Source organism: Columba livia, chromosome Z, assembly GCF_036013475.1.
Source record: "Columba livia isolate bColLiv1 breed racing homer chromosome Z, bColLiv1.pat.W.v2, whole genome shotgun sequence".
Classification (NCBI taxonomy): Eukaryota; Metazoa; Chordata; class Aves; order Columbiformes; family Columbidae; genus Columba; species Columba livia.
This window is the reverse complement of record NC_088642.1, coordinates 17,198,043-17,216,524: the sequence shown is the minus strand read 5'-3', so window position 1 is coordinate 17,216,524 and position 18,482 is coordinate 17,198,043. Positions and strand designations below refer to the sequence as shown.

Below are 18,482 nucleotides of genomic sequence, written 5' to 3'. Positions count from 1 at the left end.
CTATTTACCTCCTAAGTCCTCTTGCACCATGCCTTGCTAAGAGCCATACACTGGCTCATCCTTCTTATAGAAACAGCTGTTTGGGGCTACAGCTGTTTGGAGCCACCCTTGCCTGCAGAGCTTGCACATCTCAGTGAGGTGATTGCACGGTAAACATGCCAAAGCAAATTACCTGGAGAGACTGACTAGAAATTAGCTGGTCCTTGTAGGAAGGAAAAGAAAAGAAAGGTGTCATTAAGAATACATACCTTAAGTACGTCTTTGCAGGGAGAAATGCAACGTAGGTTTTCGTTTTGATTTGGTTTTGGTTTTTTATTTTGCGCTGTTAGCATCGCTAGTGGTGTGTTTTCTGAGGAAAAAAAAATTGGTACATGTTTCTTCTTTTCTCCCATGTTCCTTGTGAAATGGAGCGGAATGATGTCAGATCTGTGTCATAGATTTTTGTCATGACACTTTCCACCACGAATTTCGCACGGATCTGAAACCACCTGCACCATCTCTGTGCGTGGAAGGCCTAAATACGGCTGGTCAGTGCAGGGTGATTTTTTTTTTTTTTTAAATCAGCATGTGATATTTTTTCTTGTGTGGGAAGGATGGAAACATTCCACTTCACTTTAGTAACATTTAGGTGTGCTGTGGCATGTCTGCAGGGAAGGATGGAAACATTCCACTTCACTTTAGTACATTTAGGTGTGCTGTGGCATGTCTGCAGGAACACTGAAATGTAACAGCTGACACTTCGATGCCCTTAATTAAAGGTCCACAGTAAAAAGACCCACATTTGAATGAGTTTTCATTATAACCTGCTCAAAACTGGTACCATATGGTCAAGAGTTCCTTATTTTTAAAGCCAAGTTGCTGACGACTGCTCTCAACGTTTGATCGAAAGCCAAATTTTGTGCTCCTGTGGAAAGTCACAACAATGGCGCCATAGAGCTGGCGTGCGGCCCTGCAGGAGCACGACCCACAGCGTTCCATGAATGAAACTGTGCCCTTGTGGCCAGGAAGGCCAATGGCATCCTGGGCGGTATTAGAACGGGGGTGGTCAGTAGGTCCAGAGCGGTTCTCCTTCCCCTCTACTCTGCACTGGTGAGACCACATCTGGAATATTGTGTCCAGTTCTGGGCCCCTCAGTTCCAGGACAGGGAACTGCTGGAGAGAGTCCAGCGCAGGGCAACGAAGATTATGAAGGGAGTGGAGCATCTCCCTTATGAGGAAAGGCTGAGGGAGCTGGGTCTCTATTGCCTGGAGGAGACTGAGGGGTGACCTTAATAATGTTTATAAATATGTAAAGGGTGAGTGTCACAAGGATGGAGCCAGGCTCTTCTCGGTGACAACCAATGATAGCACAAGTGGCAATGGATACAAACTGGAACACAGGAGGTTCCACTTAAATATGAGAAGAAACTTCTTCACAACGAGGGTGACAGACACTGGACCAGGCTGCCCAGGGGGTTGTGGAGTGTCCTCCTCTGGAAACGTTCAAAACCCGCCTGCACACATTCTTGTGTAACTTCATCTGGGTGTTCCTGCTCCGGCGAGGGAACTAGATGATCTTTGGACGTCCCTTCCAATCCCTAACATTCTGCGACTCTGTGAAATGACGGTGTTCCAGGGCGGGCGGCGTCTCCTCAGGGGGCAACGGCTGCATGTCGCCGACGCCCCCTCCCCTCAGCGACGCCCCCAGCGGTCCCCGCAGCACTGATGGGGGCCACGACGCCCTCCCGCCCCGCCGCCCGCAGGCCCCGCGGCCCGAGGGAGGACGGCGGCCCCTCAGGCGCGCCCGCCCCGAGGCGCGGCCGGGGGCGCTCGGGCGCCGCCATGCGAGGGCAGCAGCGGCGCGCTGCTCCGGCCGGCGCGAAGGGCGGACAAGATGGCGGCTCCCATGGAGCTGAGCTGCTGGGGAGGCGATTGGGGACTGCCGTCCCTGCACCCGGAGTCTCTCACCGTCATGGTAACGGCCGTCGGCCGCCACCCGCCCCGGGAGGAAGGGAAGGGAGGGGAGGAAGGGAGGGACGGCGCCCGTGGGCTTGTCTGCCGCCGGCACGGCTGACCCAGCGGCTCTTCCCGCCGGGAGAGGCGGCGCCACCGCCGAGGGGCGCGCCCGCCCTTGTAGCTGCGAGGCCGGGCCTGTGCCGGGCAGGGGCCCCGCCGGTGCCGCCGTGCTCAGCCGGAGGTGGGAGGCAGCTGGGCTGGCAGTGGGGCCCGGCGGGGCGGCCCCGGCCCTTCCCCCGCGGACCGTGCGTGTTCCCCCCGGAGCCGCGGGCAGAGCTGCGGCCCCTTCCGAGGGCTGCCCGGCCCCGGCCGCCGCGGCACTCCCGGGAACGCTGTGGCACTGCAGACCCAGCGGAGCGGTCGCGTCTAGCCGGGCCTCAGCGCCCGAAGCTGTCCAGAAAACATCTGTCACTTTTCTTACTCACACTGACTCGATTTTTCTCCCTGGAATCTTTGTTTCAGGCTTATGCCAAATTTTCTGGTGCTCCCCTGACAGTGAATACTATAAATAACTCTTGGAGGGCTCCGAAAGGTACAATCTCTGCAGTTTTTATTCTTTCAATCGCAGCCACATTATAAATACAGGTTCCCATTTCTGCGTTGTTCCAGAGTTTTCTTTGGTTTTGTGTTCAGGAGTGTAAACCACCCCAGTGAAGGCTACCTGCTTTCACAATGCATTGGTAAATGATTTTACAGGAGCAAGTGTGATGAATTTGTGGCAGTAAAATTATGAAAGACATAAAGTGCCTCAAAGGACACTTAATTAACATGTGTATGGGTGAAGTGGTGGCCAGTCAAGAAAAGAGCTGTGCCAAGAACACGCCTGTTTCTGCTAGGCAGTCTAAATTGATGGTACAGTGACAGCATATTTTTAAGCTTTTGGCACTTTGTATATTTATAATGATAATAACTGGACTTGTGTATGGAAACAGTGTTCTTTAATTGTATATAATTTAATGGGCTGGTACAGCTGGAAGTGGAATGTGTGCCTCAAAGAATATGACTTGCCCCAGGTGGGATATTTAGTGCTATGCTGAGGTAGAGAGGTTGACTCAGAAAACGTGACTTAACAACCTAGTTGCCACAGAAGTTGAAGATAAGGTGTCAGAGAGGACTTTGTGTTGGATACTTCTACACATTGCTTGGCTGTTTGCTCAGCCTTGAAGTTGTTGTCTTGGTGTGTTCCAGTCACTGCAGGGTAAGAGTACTGTGTAATTTACACTTACTACATCATCAGTTTAGGCATTACTGTATCCATGCAAACGTCATGCCTTTGACTCTTGCTCTTCAGTATATTGCTTTCTGTTAGCAGAAAATACCAAGAACTAGCTGTGTGTACTTGCCAGAAGTTCAGTGGATTTCTTCATAGCCCAAATATGTAAAATCCAATAAAAAAACCCAGATCCAAATACTGTTACTGATAATTGATACTTTAAGAGTGTTTTGCAGCACAGTCATGTTGGGATTGTTGTGGCAGTTATGTTGTGAATATGCTGTAAGATAGCCCCTGTTACAGAGACGTTACACTTTATAGCCTTTGATCCTGCAATGTGATGGGTGAAGGCTGACCAGTTTGCTTCTGGCAGGAGGCAACTACTTGGTTCTGTAGGAATTCATGGTTATGCAGTGGTAGCTCGAGCAGTGGTTGTAGCAAGGCTAGAGAAAACAGGTGGTTAAAATGGATTCGTAGGAGAAGAGCAGGAAGAAATTGCAGTAGGGGGAAGAAGAGGCCCAGAGCTGCATAAGTTGAGAGGGCAGTTGGACTGGGTTGGAATTGTTGTCTTAAGATGAACATCTGAAATCCAGACAAGCAGCCTTGTTCTCAAAGTATCAGATATCTAGCAGAAGAGATTGGATTCAGTCTGATTTGATGTCGTGCCTTTTTTATGTATTGTTATTAGCGAAGGCCACAGTATACTAAATAAATTTGACAGGCAAATTCACTAACAGAGAAATTTGTTTTTAACAAAACCAGGACAGTGACCTTGGTTGAACTCCCTTGCTATGTAAACTTTAGTTTATGTGCATGCTATGGAGAAAAGGAAAGCAGATGTAGTGACTGATTGCTTTCTAGTTATGTTAGAACTCATCCATATAAATTGACTGTATTATTTATGCCTTCAAGGAGATGTACCAGTCCTGATATCAGAAGACATTGTTATTTCGCAGCCAGCAAAAATACTAAACTTTTTAAGAAAGCAGGTAGGTCTCTTTCAAAAGATTTGTTTTCTCTGCCTTGTCCCCTCTATATGTTGATATAGGCTTCGGAGAATCTGGAACTCAGTTTAGACCCAATGCTTTCCTGTTTTTTCATACATGCATAAGAATTGCAAAATAGTGGATAACAGTTTTCTGTTTGAAAGTTTGATTGTTGCTTATGTGAAAGATTTAAAAATAGGCACAAGAAAACTGTTGATTGAAAAGGACAAGAAACTGGCCTTAATTGATCAGTTTCTCACTGAGCTTCCTACTCTTAATTATGACAGTTTTAACATCATTATGGCTTTGCAGGCCTAGGATGTAACAGTGTGAGAAGTGTGGTTTTAACTGCTTAAATGGATAATTGTCTCCTAGTACTCTTTTTTTGAAGGATAATACATACAGTGTTGTTTTTAATCTATATAGATTTTCTATAGCTTGTAGCATTAAAATGTCTGCAAGTGTTTCTTGATGCACAATATGTTATTGTGTAGTCAACTCTTGCATGCCTTTTGCAAATCTATTGATGTTTTATTCACAAAGAAAAAAGCTACCCAATTTCTTCTTTTCACAAAGTATAAAGATGTCTAATAAAGCGTGGCGTCATCTTTTGATTGTCTTCCAGCTCACTGTTCTGCTTTTACATTAGAAATTCAGTCTCTGCCTAGTCAAGAAGATTATCTGATGAATGCCACGTTAGTGAAACTTTAAATCTTTCGAGGGAGGAAAACAGAATCTGAAAACTGTGCATTTGAGATGGGATCTTAAACAGTTGTTTTAAATTAAGGAGTTTCATAGCCATTTGAATACCAGATTCCTTAATGCTGGGAAAAAAAAAAGAAAAAACTATTTGAGTTAAAGCATAAAAATAATATGCTTGCTTTTCAGATATATATCTGACAAACATGACCCTTTGTTTCTAAATTAACAAAGTGAATTGCCCTCCAAAAAACTTATCAACCTTTTTAATGTACCTTAAAGGGATTCAGTATCAGAATTAAAATCTCAGTCAGCTGTGACAACGTTAATTTACCTGTGCATTTGGTCCTTCATATTGTTAGTATCCCATTTCTAAACTTCTAGCATGGTAATTAACAGCAAAAGATGGGAATGCTTGTCTTTTTTTATGATTACATCAGCTTAAGTGCTAGATGCTTCTTCAAAAATAAAGATGGAGACTTACTAGAGGTTTGCTGCGTGCCTAAGTACTGAAAAATTTCCTCTGTATCACTGGAAAGTTGCTTGGAAAGCAGTGAGAAAGAGACAAGAGTTATTTTATGAATGGGAGGACCCAAAAAATCTAAGAATGGGAAAGTGGAAACGGCAGAAGCAAGGATGTGTGACATAGCTGACTTGAAGTGTGAAGAAATTCTAGTGAGCACGTGCTCCATCCCAAAAAATGTTGTTGTTTTTACTCACTTGATAGCTGTTAAGTTTGAGGCAACTTTGGGTTGCATTGATTATCTTTTTGGAAAGTTCTGTGTAACACTATTCGTAGTATGTATTTTTTTTTATTGGTAGAAGTATAATGCTGATTATGAATTGTCTGCAAAACAAGGAGCTGATACACTGGCATATATTGCACTACTTGAAGAGAAACTGCTTCCTGCTCTGGTAGGTATTGAGAAATACTTTATAACAACCAGAAATTCTGGAAGTGAATGCTACAAGAGGTGCCCCACGTGAGAGACATTAAAGTCTCTCAGTGATAGTCCTGGCTGGAACGTATTTGCTTTGTTAGTCCAGTTTTGGAAATACTGCCTAGCAACTTCTGAAAAGGAAGGAAATGTGTATGTCTGGGATCTGAAGTAATAATAATACATTTATGAAAGAAATTTTAAAAAGCCACCTACAAATGCTTTTTCTTTTTGATGCTTTTTTGGGAAACGGTATCCTGAAAACAACTTATTGTGGCCGTTTTTTGTTTCATTTGATTCTTTTGAAAAAGCGTTGAGTAAGATGTGGTGTGTCTAATGTGGGGTGCACAACTGTGGAGGCCTTTTGAACTGTTCGGTTAGAACTTTTGAGGAATTAAAATATCCATCAGTAGTTTCATTTTTCATTTCTAAATAACAGATGGGCCACACGGCCTCACCGTATTAGTCTACATTAGAGCTATAAAAATACCCAGACACTGGATCTCTTGAATAACTTTGGCTTCAGTTTGTAAAGGAAAAAATATTCTGACCAAGTTATATTATATTCTTCAGCTGACCCACAAGGTCATTTAGAAATGTAATTTAAAAAGTAATTTAAAAATGTACTTTATTTTAAGATTTGTATAAAAATTTTTAAAATATGAAAAGTTCAAACCCAATCCTGTATGTCTGCAGCTTTTTTTAATGTATTTTCTATGTAAAGTGTGTGTATGTATATATACACATACATAAACATGAGTGTGCATGCCATTTTATGCGTGTGTATATAGATGTATGTAGTATCTTTGTTGTTTCTATTTAGCTGTTTCCTTAATTATATACTCCTACACTCAAAAGGATTAGTATAATCCTTTATGGAGCCTAATTGCCTTAAATTACAATAATTCTTGGCACTTCTGCTTCTCTAACAGACATCTTACACATCAAGCTTTTAAGAGATGTGTACTATTCTTACTCAGATTCCAGTCGTGTTTGTCATTGTGTTGATACAGCTGCACACTTTCTGGGTTGAGGCTGAAAATTACTCCAGTGTGACAAAGCCATGGTTTGCCTCAAGGATTGCCTTCCCACAGAGTTTGTATCTGCCTGGAAAGATGTCCAGGGAAGCGCTGAACAGGATCCTGCTGACCAGGGGCGGGCCTCCGCTCTACAGTCTCGCTGAAGTAGAAGCACAGGTACGTGTTGTGTAGTAAAGGATTTGTAAGTTGGTGCTGTCAGAGACAAGAACTGAGACAGTCTAGCAGCACTCTGTCAAATTATGAACAGTGCTGTGTGTTCAAGCCTTGCTACACCTAGGTCTCTTAAACAGTTTTGTGTCTTGTCAGATATACAGGGATGCCAAGGAGTGCCTAAATCTCCTGTCGAAGAGACTGGGAACATCTCAGTTTTTCTTTGGAGATATGTGAGTGTGATTTTTTTTTTGTGTGTATGTGTTATTAATGACTAATAAAACAGGTTCCACATGACTCTGTGCTGCCATCCAGCGGGACCTGGACAGGCTGGAGAGTTGGGCGGGGAATAACCTGATGAAATTTAACAAGGGAAAGTGTAGAGTCCTGCATCTGGGCAGGAACAACCCCAGGATCCAGTATAGGTTGGGAAATTACATATTAGAGAGCAGTGTAGGGGAAAGGGACCTGGGGGTCCTGGTGGACAGCAGGATGACCATGAGCCAGCACTGTGCCCTTGTGGCCAGGAAGGCCAATGGCATCCTGGGGTGTATTAGAAGGGGGGTGGTTAGTAGACCGAGAGAGGTCCTCCTTCCCCTCTACTCTGCCCTGGTGAGACCACATCTGGAATATTGTGTCCAGTTCTGGGCCCCTCAGTTCAAGAAGGACAGGGAACTGCTGGAGAGGGTCCAGCGTAGGGCACCAAAGATGATTAAGGGAGTGGAGCATCTCCTTTATGAAGAAAGGCTGAGGGAGCTGGGTCTCTTTAGTTTGGAGGAGACTAAGGGGGGACCTTATTAATGTTTATAAATATATAAAGGGTGAGTGTCACGAGGGTGGAGCCAGGCTCTTCTCGGTGGCAAATAATGATAGGACAAGGGGTAATGGGATCAAGCTGGAACACAAGAGATTGCACTTAAATTTGAGAAAAAAATTCTTCTCAGTGAGGGTGACAGACACTGGAACAGGCTGCCCAGGGAGGTTGTGGAGTCTCCTTCTCTGGAGACATTCAAAACACACCTGGACATGTTCCTGTGCGACCTCACCTAGGCGTTCCTGCTCCAGCAGGGGGATTGGACTAGATGATCTTCTGAGGTCCCTTCCAATCCCAAACATACTGTGATACTGTGTGACTCTGTGAACACTTAAACTTTTTTTTTCTTTAACCTGCTAGAATGTTAAAAGTGTTATACAGTCGTTTTGTGTCTCACCCTCTGCTTTTGAGATAAATCTGAATGAGTGAAAGGTACAAATGCCATTTTTAACTTAGACAACGTGGTGTCTCCCTTATCCTGCACTTTTTCACAGAGAGGCAGATGCTGCCCACAGCTGCTAAGAAAATGTGGGGTGCTTGATGAGTTAGTGTAGCACTAGACAATGCAAGTGACTGAGTATCACTTGCTGTGCTTGTATGCAGAAAAAATACTCTAACCCTTAGGTGTTACCGCTGCCTTCATGAGAGGGGAGTGTAGGGCCAGGAATGCTCCTTTTCCTGTGGTATGTGCACAGAGCAGGAGGCGGATATTGCCTCCAACGTAGTGCCACCAGGTCCTAAAAAGGATGATCTTCTGCTTCTTCAGCCATGAAGTCAGACCACTTCATTAGAGAGGATCCTGTCCCCCTTGCATACAGCTTGGCTTTTGTGGTGCCAGAAGTATGTTTCAGAGTGGGTTTTTTATCCATGTATATGGCAGCATGACTGGATTTTAGTGCTGAAGTTACTGTTTCAGCCTGCCAGCATGGTCCTGGTTCAGAGGTGCTGAAATCAGTAGATAGTCTGTACAAAGCATTTATCAGATTGATATGGAGAGGTGGAATGCCAGAAGAGCTGATTATGTTGTGTTTGACATACACAGAAAATAGTTACGTTGCAGAGGTCTTAATGTCTTACCTCAGTCACTTTGGTTTTTTGTTTTGTCACTCTTTTCAGGCCTACGACTTTGGATGCCTTTGTGTTTGGTTTCCTTGCACCGATTTATAAAGTGTGCTTCCCCAGAGTACAGTTACAAGAGCATTTGAAACAACTTCCCAATCTGTGTCGATTCTGTGATGATATTTTAACTTGCTACTTCAGGTTAACTGTCTCAGGTAAGCTGTGTTTCCTTTCCCCCATTTATCCTGTATGGTCTTGTTTGGTTTAGGACTCCAGGGTTCCACCTGGGAACAAAGGCAGAATTAGATTTTATGTAGTTTTTGCTAGAGCTTTTGTGGGGAAATGGGAAAGGAAGACTTCTAAAGTTGTGCAGAAAGGACTGAAAATTAAAAGTAAGGGTTAATACTCAGTCTCTGTCAAGCATTGGCAAAATGCACCTGTATCTACGTTATGACTCGTGCTTAGCACTTCTGTTTTTCTCACATGGAATGGCTTAACCACTTAAATTCTTATGATAAAAATACTACGTGAACTTTCTCTCCAATCTGGGTTTATCTTTTTAAGGACTTAAAAGCTTTTGTAAATATCTTTTCACTCTTCCTCTTTCTGCCTTCACTCTCCAGGCCATTCTCCGGCTGGACAGGATACAGCAGATGCTAATCTGCGGAAACTCACACAGCTTGTAAATAAGGAATCCAACTTGATTGAAAAGGTTACCTTTGCTTCAGTCTCTAGTTTTCCTGCTTCATTGTGGTTACCTTTTTGCAGATATTCTTGCATGGCAACTGCAACTGTGTAATGGACATTTTATTTTAATTGCTTCTTTTCTACTGAGTTACTTTGTGTAGAGAGGCAGGAAGAATATTATGTCATTTGAAAGGAATAATTAATGAAGCCTTGTACTTAAAAAGTATTTTTATTACAGTCAAAAGAACATTGTCTTGCAATTGTGCATACCAACAAAAGAAGAGTGTCTTTCCTCAAGTGTACTTTCCAGCAAAGGAGGGGCTGAATGTATTGATCAAAACTCGGCAATGGTCCTGCAAGTTAAGACCTATCGCCAGCCATCCTTGCTTCCAGCTGAGTGCTGCAGTCACTAACCCACAGTCACTCTTTCTTCTGCTTGTTCTACTTCCAGCTTTTATTTCTTTATATTCATTGTTCCTAAGGCTGTCACTTAGCACCTATCAAAAGCTATACAACTTACGTGAAAAATACTGGTGAAGAATTAGTCTTCTGATGCAGACAGAATACTTTAACTAGAAGGACAGAAGGCATTTTTTCTTGAAAAAGATCAGTATGTGAAATAGACCATTAACTATGATCGGCTTCTGTAGCATTAGATATTGATTGTATCTCCTCTTTGTGGTATTAAAGTGTGGCTATGGAATTTTTAATGAATCAGTTACGTAGATATTTGTCAGGCACGATTTAGGTAAAGCTCATCCTGCCTTGTGGAAGTGGGATGGACTGGATAACCTCTGGGATCTCCCCTGTGCTGTCTTCTGTGATTCTGTTTATTCTGTATTAAACAGACTTTTTTTGATACCGCATTACACAGAGGACATTAGATGGATTTCCTATGAAAATGTAAAATCTTTATATTCAGAGATTAATATTAACTTGGTTTTGAAAAGGTCTCTTAACTAGTTATTTTTATTAAATACCTTTTGAAATCTGTAGCTAATATAACTTTACCCAGCACTTCTAGAACATTTCTGATTTCAAAAAGGTTTGTTCTTGAAGGTGCTGAACATGCAGAAGCATCCATTGATGTTAGCAGTTTGAGTTTTGATATGCTTTGTAGCAGCTTTTGGCTATTATACTATAGTAAAACTTTGACCTCTTAGAAGAAGGTAGCAATGCTTCTTTCTTTAGTAATCTTGACAGAATGATTTGAGCAGAACCCCGTCTGTATGTGCTGGGTTTGATGCACCACATGCAGATAGAATGAATAATAACTCTAACACAAGCATATATTTGAGAGTGGAAACAAACCAAGACATCAGTTTTGCCTGGGCCTGAAATAACAGGGTGAAAAAATACCCCAAACCAATATTAGTGACGGCAGCCCTGACAAATAAGACTAATCATATGATCTATATTCTACTGTTTGCCAGATCCGGCTCTCATTATTTCTCTGCAGATGGACGACAACCTTCGTAAGAGTCCCCAGCATCCCCCTCGAAAGCTAACAACGCTCAAGCTTGCTGCAGGTGGAGAAGCAAGCAGTTCCTTGAATCGTCTGTCACCTTGACAGCTTTTGTTGCCCATACACGTGTTTGCCTTCAACTCTTCTGAGTGCCACAGCACATTTTTTCACATGAATGTTGTTTTGCAAGGGAAGAATCCACTAAGGGGTGCAAGTAAGGAAGAAATACAATCTCCTGTCTACCTGTTCTTTTAAGAAATTGCATATTTCAGGCTGGCCACACACTAAGCTGAGGCTAAAGCAAACAAGAGGCTTATTCCTGCAGATGTTAAAGTGATTTAATACTTCATAATTTTGTCCTTAGCCTAGCAGAAATGTTGACCAAAAGTTAAAATTCCACTGACAGAATGTTCGCTGTTATTTTATTTTGTGGCTTTTGATTTTACTGTAATCATGTTACTATATGTGAGTGGGTATACTCTGGCATCTGTCTGAAAATTATGAAGTCCAGTTGCAAAATCAGTGAAAAGGCTGGTAAAAAAATCAAATGTTACCCTTTGTGGTAGCTCATAAATGAAGAGCAATGAGAGGAAGTTAAATATTTTTTTTATTTATTGTACTGTCATGAACACTCTTGGGTCTTGTGTTTTAAGGGTGGTTGTATGTTTGAAAAATTGTCATGATGTACTTTGAGAGGGATTGTTAAAAAGTATGTGCACTATGTGGAGTGCAATGATGTACACTACTAACATTTCACAGGTACCTGGTATTTAGCATGTGTGAAACAGGCTTAGCCTATGCACAGGGTAATACCACACTCTGCAAAACTGTTAAGTCAAAATCACAGAGCACTGGTAGTGGGATGGAGAGGTTTGGTTGGCTCCTGTCAGGACAAGAGACTTGACTAGCAAACATGCTGCAGTTCGGCATTGAAAGAAACTGGTTAGGGTTTTATAAGAAAGCTGATGTAGGCTTTTAAATCTGTCACGTATACCTTCGAGTAAGTTTTGTCTTATTTTCTTACAAGCACTACAGTTCGTCCAAAAACTAAAATAAAAAAGTCTGAATTTTTATGGTTTGACTGTCTAGTTCAGAGTTCTTTTATCTCTGAAAACTATAAAACATTGCAGCGCATATTTCTTCTGTTTAATTGAAGAACGTATTGTGTTTTGTCTTAGCAGCAGCCTCACCCGTTCTAGAGACCCAAGAAATTTGTTACAAGGGAGAGGCTGTTAATTCTTTGCTTGCAACATATCAACAGATGTTCATGAGTAGGTGTAAGGAGGCTTAGTCAAGGAGACTGGCCAAAAAGGCAGCACTTGGGATGCAGAATTCCAGTAGCTGTATATATGGGGATAACTATTCGTGTTTTTTGTTTGTTTGTTTTCCTGGCCAAATCAGAGTAGTCTTTCAGCTTATCTTCAGCTACTAGTCACGTTTGAGATATACAGATAAATTATTTCTTGTTTATAAAGACAAGACTGTAGATTGTGTACATACTGTACTTGCAGACTTGGTATGTAAGGAATGTAATATCTTTAACATTTCTTAATTGTAATTGAAATGTTTCGTTTCTAATGAGCACTTTAAAATAATGTTTAAGCTTTATGCTCTTACTAGAGTATCTGTTGCAGTGATTTGAAATTAATCTAGCTCATACTCATGATAATTGTATAAACCTACAGTCCGCTACATGCAAAAGTAAGTCAAACATTTAAAATTTTTATCGCCTGTATCTTGGCAAGGTTTAAATGAGATCAAGTCACATGGCTTTTCAAAGTCTTTAATTTATAAACGTGGCTATGGGGAATATGCCTTAGTTGTTGCTTTTGTGAATATGTACACTCAAATCTTTAAAATACCTTTGTAAAAAAAAGTTGTTCCAAGATTAAAATTTTGGATTTTTAGTGGAGTTTTGGTAGCATTTTTTTATGGGTATTATCTCATTTTTTAAAAATATTTGTCTTTTTCCTTGTGAAAAGCTTAATCTTGTCCATTAAAAACCAACAACAATGAAAGACACCCAATACAAACATCCCACAACAAACCTGCTGTCTGCTAGAACAAGAAATTGAAACAATATGGCATATTGATGAGGTCAGATTTTAAATTTTCATTCTATCTCTTCAGTACCAATCCTTTCTTTTGACACAAATACTTTAGGGAAGGGGAAATGGGGAAGCACACATTTTTCTAATAGTACTGAACATGAGCCTTGGGCTGCATGACAGCAAAATTTTGACAAACCAATGACTGAGTAAGTTAATGGACTGGAAGGCAGTAGTGGGGCCGTGAAGCCGTTGTGTGCAACCTGCTTCCCGTGCAGAGCAGCTGGCTGTGGTACGTGCTGCCGCTCTGCAGTCTCAAAATAATGGTTTTTTTTGTGTGTGTGTGCCTACAAGGTGCAATTTCAGTATATGTCCCTGGGTTTCCCTTGTCTTGCTGCTACGGGGGCAGCAGGTGGGCCCCCTCCTCTCTGCCCACCCCTGGAGGGGGGTGGCTGGGAACAGACTGTTCCCCGGGAGTGACTCATCCAGCCTGCCACGCTCTCCTTTGTGGAGGAGGCTGCCGGGTGTGGGCCGGTGAACCACTCGCAAGTTGCACATTTAGCATCCCTGCTCCCCAGCAATCTTGTGAAAGTGCATCTGTAGATACCTTTGGGGCTATTCTGTGTTCTTCTGTCAGCTGGTTGTAGGAAGGTGTATATTCAGAAGAAATAAGTTGAGAACTGTTATGAATGAATTGCTAGAAATATGGTCTATTTAACATTTTCAAGATAGCTTTAAAAATGTCTTTTCCCCTCTCTGGAAATGTTGTTACGTTAGGCTTTTAGATGTAGTTACACATTGGTGAAGTCACATTGCTTTTGCTAATATAGTTTAGCACTCCATTAAGAAAAACACCTGGTTGTATTTGATTCCTGGTTAAAATGGTTTCCCGACTCACTTGACTATGTTTCTTCTCTTAGTTGGTATTATTCTTGGCATTGTGGTAGGAACCATTCATCATCCATAATGTTTTTTTGTTTGTTTTTGTTTTTTTTCGCCACACACAGAAAGGCAGACCAGCTTTTTATGTTAGCCTGACAAACCACACTGTAGCTCCAATCTGGCTGGTCTGTGCTGGTTGTCCAGTCGCTAATGTACTTAAAGACCAGGTTGCGTAAAGACACTTGCATATGCAAGGCACTGCATAAAAAATTGTACTGTTTCTCAGTACCAACATCCAGTTTCACGAATCTTTTCAGTCTGTTGTTAGTGGTTAGTCTGTTTCAGCAAAAAGCTTCATAATGCAGCTTAGTGCTAACCCCTGCCAGTGGGGTGATGGGTTTTTATGCGTTTGCTGGAGCACCAATGCAGGACCAGGCTGTTCTGCAGAGCAGCTGGTATTAAAGAGCTGCACAGAGGGTTGAGATAGTCAAATACCAAAGTGCACAGCCCAGAGCTTTTGACTCAGCGTCCAGCCACTGTCCTCATTCAGCCCTAACTGTGCCACCGGAAAAGAGACTCTCATCCACCCACCTGGCCCAGGCATTTTAGTTGCCACAATGCTCTGGGCCATGTTGTAGGGAGCTGCCAGGTATGTGCCCGCTGAGCAGCAGCTTTAAGCAGCTTCAGCCCATTGAGTGTTTTGGCCCTGAAGCTGGTGAGGGAGCACCCATGGGCAGCTTTGCCTGTGGAGCTTGTGAGTGCTGGTCCCCGTTTGGGAAGGTAACAAGTGGCTGAGCACAGGGCGATTTCTGGGTGAGAAACCGTTCTCCTGGCCCAACCACTTGCCAGGCATATGCCCACATGGTATCCGGCACACAGGCCTCTTGGCAGCTCTGCCATTCTGCACCTATGTGAGACCCAACCATGCAGATATGATGATGATGTGGGGCTTAATCACAGAATCATAGAATGTCCTGAGGTGGAAGAAGCCCACAAGCATCAAGTCCAACTCCTGTCCCTGCATATGACAACCCTACAGTTCACACCATGTTGTTTGAGGGCGTTGTCCAGTCTCTTCTCGAACACTGTCAGGCTTGGGGCCGCGACACCTCCCTGGGGAGCCTGTTCAGTGCTCCAGCACTCTCTGGGTGAAGAACCTTTTCCTAATGTCCAACCTAAACCTCCCCTGGCACATCTTCCTGCCATTCTGTCAGGTTCTGTCATTGGTCACCAGAGAGATCAGCGCCTGCCCCTCCTCCTCCCCTTGTGAGGAAGCTGTAGCTGTGGTGAGGTGTCTCCCCTCAGTCTCCTCCAGGCTGAACAAACCAAGTGACTTTAGCGGCTCCTCATACAGCTTTCCCTCCAAAACCCCTAGCAACTTTGTGACCTCCTCTGGACACTCTTCAGTTAATGTTCTGGTGGTACCTTGTGTCCTGGTCTGGGCAGCAGTGCAGAAGCCAAGCTCCACTACACTGGCCTTCTCCTTGCACTAGACCTGCCCAGCAGTGGGGCAGGCCAGGGGCAGCTGGTTTTGGAGCAGAGCTCTGTGTCAGAAGTAGCCGCTGGGAGGTGAGGGCAGGTGGGTTTCTGCATGACCTCAGGGATGTGTTAAAGGAAAGAAGGAGGTCTGGTGTTTCCTGTACCACACTGCTTTGCTGTTTCTGCCTGGAGCAAAGCTGCCAGGAACAAGTGAAATCAGATCAGGTTGGAAGGAGAAGAACTGGTTAGCAAGGGAAAGCATCAGGGCCATCTGCTTTCACCCTCATGGACCTGTTGCTGAGAGATTTATCAGTGTTACAGCACTTGGGACTGTGAAAGGCCCTGCTTCACTAGCTACAACGTGGTGCTCTTGTGGGCAAAAGGTGGGGGGATCCAATGACTTGCTGCAGGTTCTGAAAAATGAAGACAGAAATTACTTGTAATTTGCTAGGCCAGTCTGCCTCAGTGCAAGATGGAGCAAGCAAGGTTTAGTGAGTTTCATTAAAAGCTAAGCTGACACCAGGAATCAATGATGGGACAACTTTATTTCCATAGCAAGTAAGATCTTGCGGTCAATCAGCCGATGGCTTGTGGCTGTTCCTTAGCGCTGTGCAGCTCCCTTTTGCTCATTGCTTCATTAAAAACACAGTTGTTTTTTTTTCATCATGAATGTCAACGTTCCAAATTTTTATTATGTCAAAGTGTTGCATGTGGAGTTTGTTGGTGATTTACTGTTATCAAAATACAGAATGTTCCTGGTCCTTCAGTTAAACCAAGAGTGCAGAGAAATTGCATGCCTTGGGTATCAAGTGGACTCATTAAGTAGAAGCAGTGCCTGTGTAAGCATCCGGTGCTCAGCTCAAATTTGCCAAGCCATTTTGACAAGGGTGTCTAGGCAGCCTGCCAATTCACACAAACACCTCACGGTTTGTGTTTCCGAGAGTGTAGAGGTGAGAGAGGGAGAGCACACACAAGGAAGTGTGTGTGTCTGCAAAGCTAGGATTTATCCAAAGCAGCCTTCAAGTGATGGAGGAGGGAGTCCAGCTTCGCTGGTATTATGTTATTCACTGTGGTGAATGATCATTTATTAGTTGCTGCCAGTTGATTTACTGTTGGCACAACAGCAATTGTGCAAGTGGTAATACTGGCCATGTTGAAAGCTGCCCTTTGCTTTTCGAGGAATAAGCTGTTGTCCTTGCTGTGCTGTGAACAGTGTCCCCGTGTCTGCCCTCTTACTCTTCATGCATCACTCTCTGTTGAGTTCCACATATTATAGCTGTTATTGCCTACCCATGTTCTTAATGGGGGTTTGACACTTGCAATTATTGCTTATTTAGGTAATTATTTCAAACAAATGTAGCTGATTTTCTTTTCTGTATGCATTTTAGTTGTTTTTATTTTGAATCTTAACTCTTCTGCTCTAACCTTTTTCCATTCCTGCAGTCAGTTATTTCAGCTTATATTTAACTTGCACTTTAATGCCGTAGCATTAATGAGTCTGATGCTGAAGAGAAAGTCATTAGATTTTCATGTGAGGTCCAGCTATGGCGTGTCTTTGTGTTCTGAGAATTATTAAAAGCACAAAAAAAGGGGGCAGGGAGATGTGAAAGAAGAAAAGGAGAAAGCTTTAGTTTCCACATTTAAAAGGCAAGACCGATATTTGGTTAAACCAGGTTGCATATGTTCAGGCCAGGATTTCTGAGCAAGTTTTGCTCTTAGTTGTGACCACAGTGAGAGGCACCTCTACAAATTCCTCCAGTAGTGTGTGGAACTGCTCAGCAGCAGCCACGGGGAAAAGAAGGGGCCGCAGCACATCCACAGCCAGTAACACACTGTCGGCTGAAACTGTTGCTGTTCAAAAATGCAAATTTTTCTAAGATGTACATTCTATAAAAATGTACTGTGCTGGACAGGAAAGACTGCTCTTACCCAGATAGGAATTTCAGGAGAGGGGAAGGGAACTGGTGGTTACAGAACAGGCACAAATTCTCCTGGAATAGCTGATACTCTATTATGTGCAAGAGGGATTTCAGCTCTCTGCTCTGAATTAAGGGCAGTGAGAACTACTTTTGGCTGCACCACAGCTCTAGGCAAGTGGCTGAGCCAGAGGATTAGTAGCTTTTCTGCAGTGGGCAGAGATACCTTATTTTTCACAAAATCCTTGTCAGGTCTTGTTTCCTCGGTGCAGGATATGAAAAACTCAGAAACCCCACTGACTTCCATGGGGTAATAAAGCAGTTTCCCATCTGTTATTTCTGCTTCCATAGGGGCTCACAAGGATTATTTTGTTTACCTGGTCTCCTTACTTTAGGTGGCCCAGGTAGCTGTCTTCACAGAGAGACGACTAAGTGTTAAAATGGTGTTGGCAACCAGCGGCACGCAGTGTAGAGAATGTAGCAACAGAGTGACATGCTCAGAAAGACTGAAGCAGGCAGGATGCTGCTTCTCTTTTTTTTGTTGCTTTTTTTGGTTTTCTTTTCAGCGAGGAATATTTTGTGGTAGGCACAGAACCTGCTAAATACCACCTCCAGCAAAGGCAGATCTTGAGAGCAATCTCCAATGGCTCTGTGTTGTTTGCAGCCCTGTCTGGTAGACATCGAATGCCACCAGAGAGTCCAGGGAGAACAAGGTCAGCTGGGATTGCAGTTGCCTAGAGAAAGACAGTGGGAAGAGCAGGGCATTACCCACATTTCTTCTAACATTACCATCTCAGCTTTCTGAGGGCAGCTTTAGGTCCTATATAGGAACACTTAGGTCAGTTTGGTGTAGAAGTCCCCTGACTTACCTTGGCGTGTCTTGACACTGCCATTTATGCCAGTTTACTCTCCTGTGGTCTCACCAGCCTGAGGAAGACTGAAACTTAAGTTGCCAGCTGTCCATGTAATTGCTTATTGGATTTGGTTTGGGAAGTTCTAACACATGTTAGGATGCCCCTGTCACTATTTTTACAGCTTCTGCCCTGGGATTTAATGACCAGTTGGCAGTAGGACAGGAGACAAATATGGATGCCTTTGTGCATCAGAAATT

At 43.3% G+C, this 18,482-nt stretch overlaps 1 protein-coding gene across 5 annotated transcripts; it reads left to right on the top strand.

Moving 5' to 3' along the window:
* The first annotated feature begins 1,689 nt into the window (after window positions 1-1,689).
* MTX3 (metaxin 3) lies at window positions 1,690-12,958 on the top strand. Of its 5 annotated transcripts, none has more exons than XM_065047404.1 (9): window positions 1,796-1,954; window positions 2,458-2,527; window positions 4,121-4,197; window positions 5,716-5,808; window positions 6,845-7,027; window positions 7,178-7,254; window positions 8,952-9,109; window positions 9,518-9,606; window positions 11,041-12,958. In XM_065047404.1, exons 1-9 carry the CDS (start codon window positions 1,874-1,876, stop codon window positions 11,149-11,151), a joined length of 939 nt encoding a protein of 312 aa, XP_064903476.1. In that variant the 5' UTR covers window positions 1,796-1,873; the 3' UTR covers window positions 11,152-12,958. The 5 variants fall into 5 exon arrangements, with proteins under 5 accessions (XP_064903480.1, XP_064903476.1, XP_064903477.1 ...); XM_065047405.1 differs by having other exon boundaries at window positions 11,015-12,958; XM_065047408.1 differs by lacking the exon at window positions 2,458-2,527 and having other exon boundaries at window positions 1,690-1,954.
* The last annotated feature ends 5,524 nt before the right edge of the window (window positions 12,959-18,482 follow it).

What these genes read in the sequence shown, in the direction of transcription:
- MTX3 (XM_065047408.1), top strand. Translation starts at nt 1,705, where the DNA reads ATGGGGGCCACGACGCCCTCCCGCCCCGCCGCCCGCAGGCCCCGCGGC. An exon ending in TCGCTGAAGTAGAAGCACAG is followed by an intron (nt 7,028 to 7,177) that starts GTACGTGTTGTG and finishes GTGTCTTGTCAG; the next exon opens with ATATACAGGGATGCCAAGGA. An exon ending in AATCCAACTTGATTGAAAAG is followed by an intron (nt 9,607 to 11,040) that starts GTTACCTTTGCT and finishes ATTTCTCTGCAG; the next exon opens with ATGGACGACAACCTTCGTAA.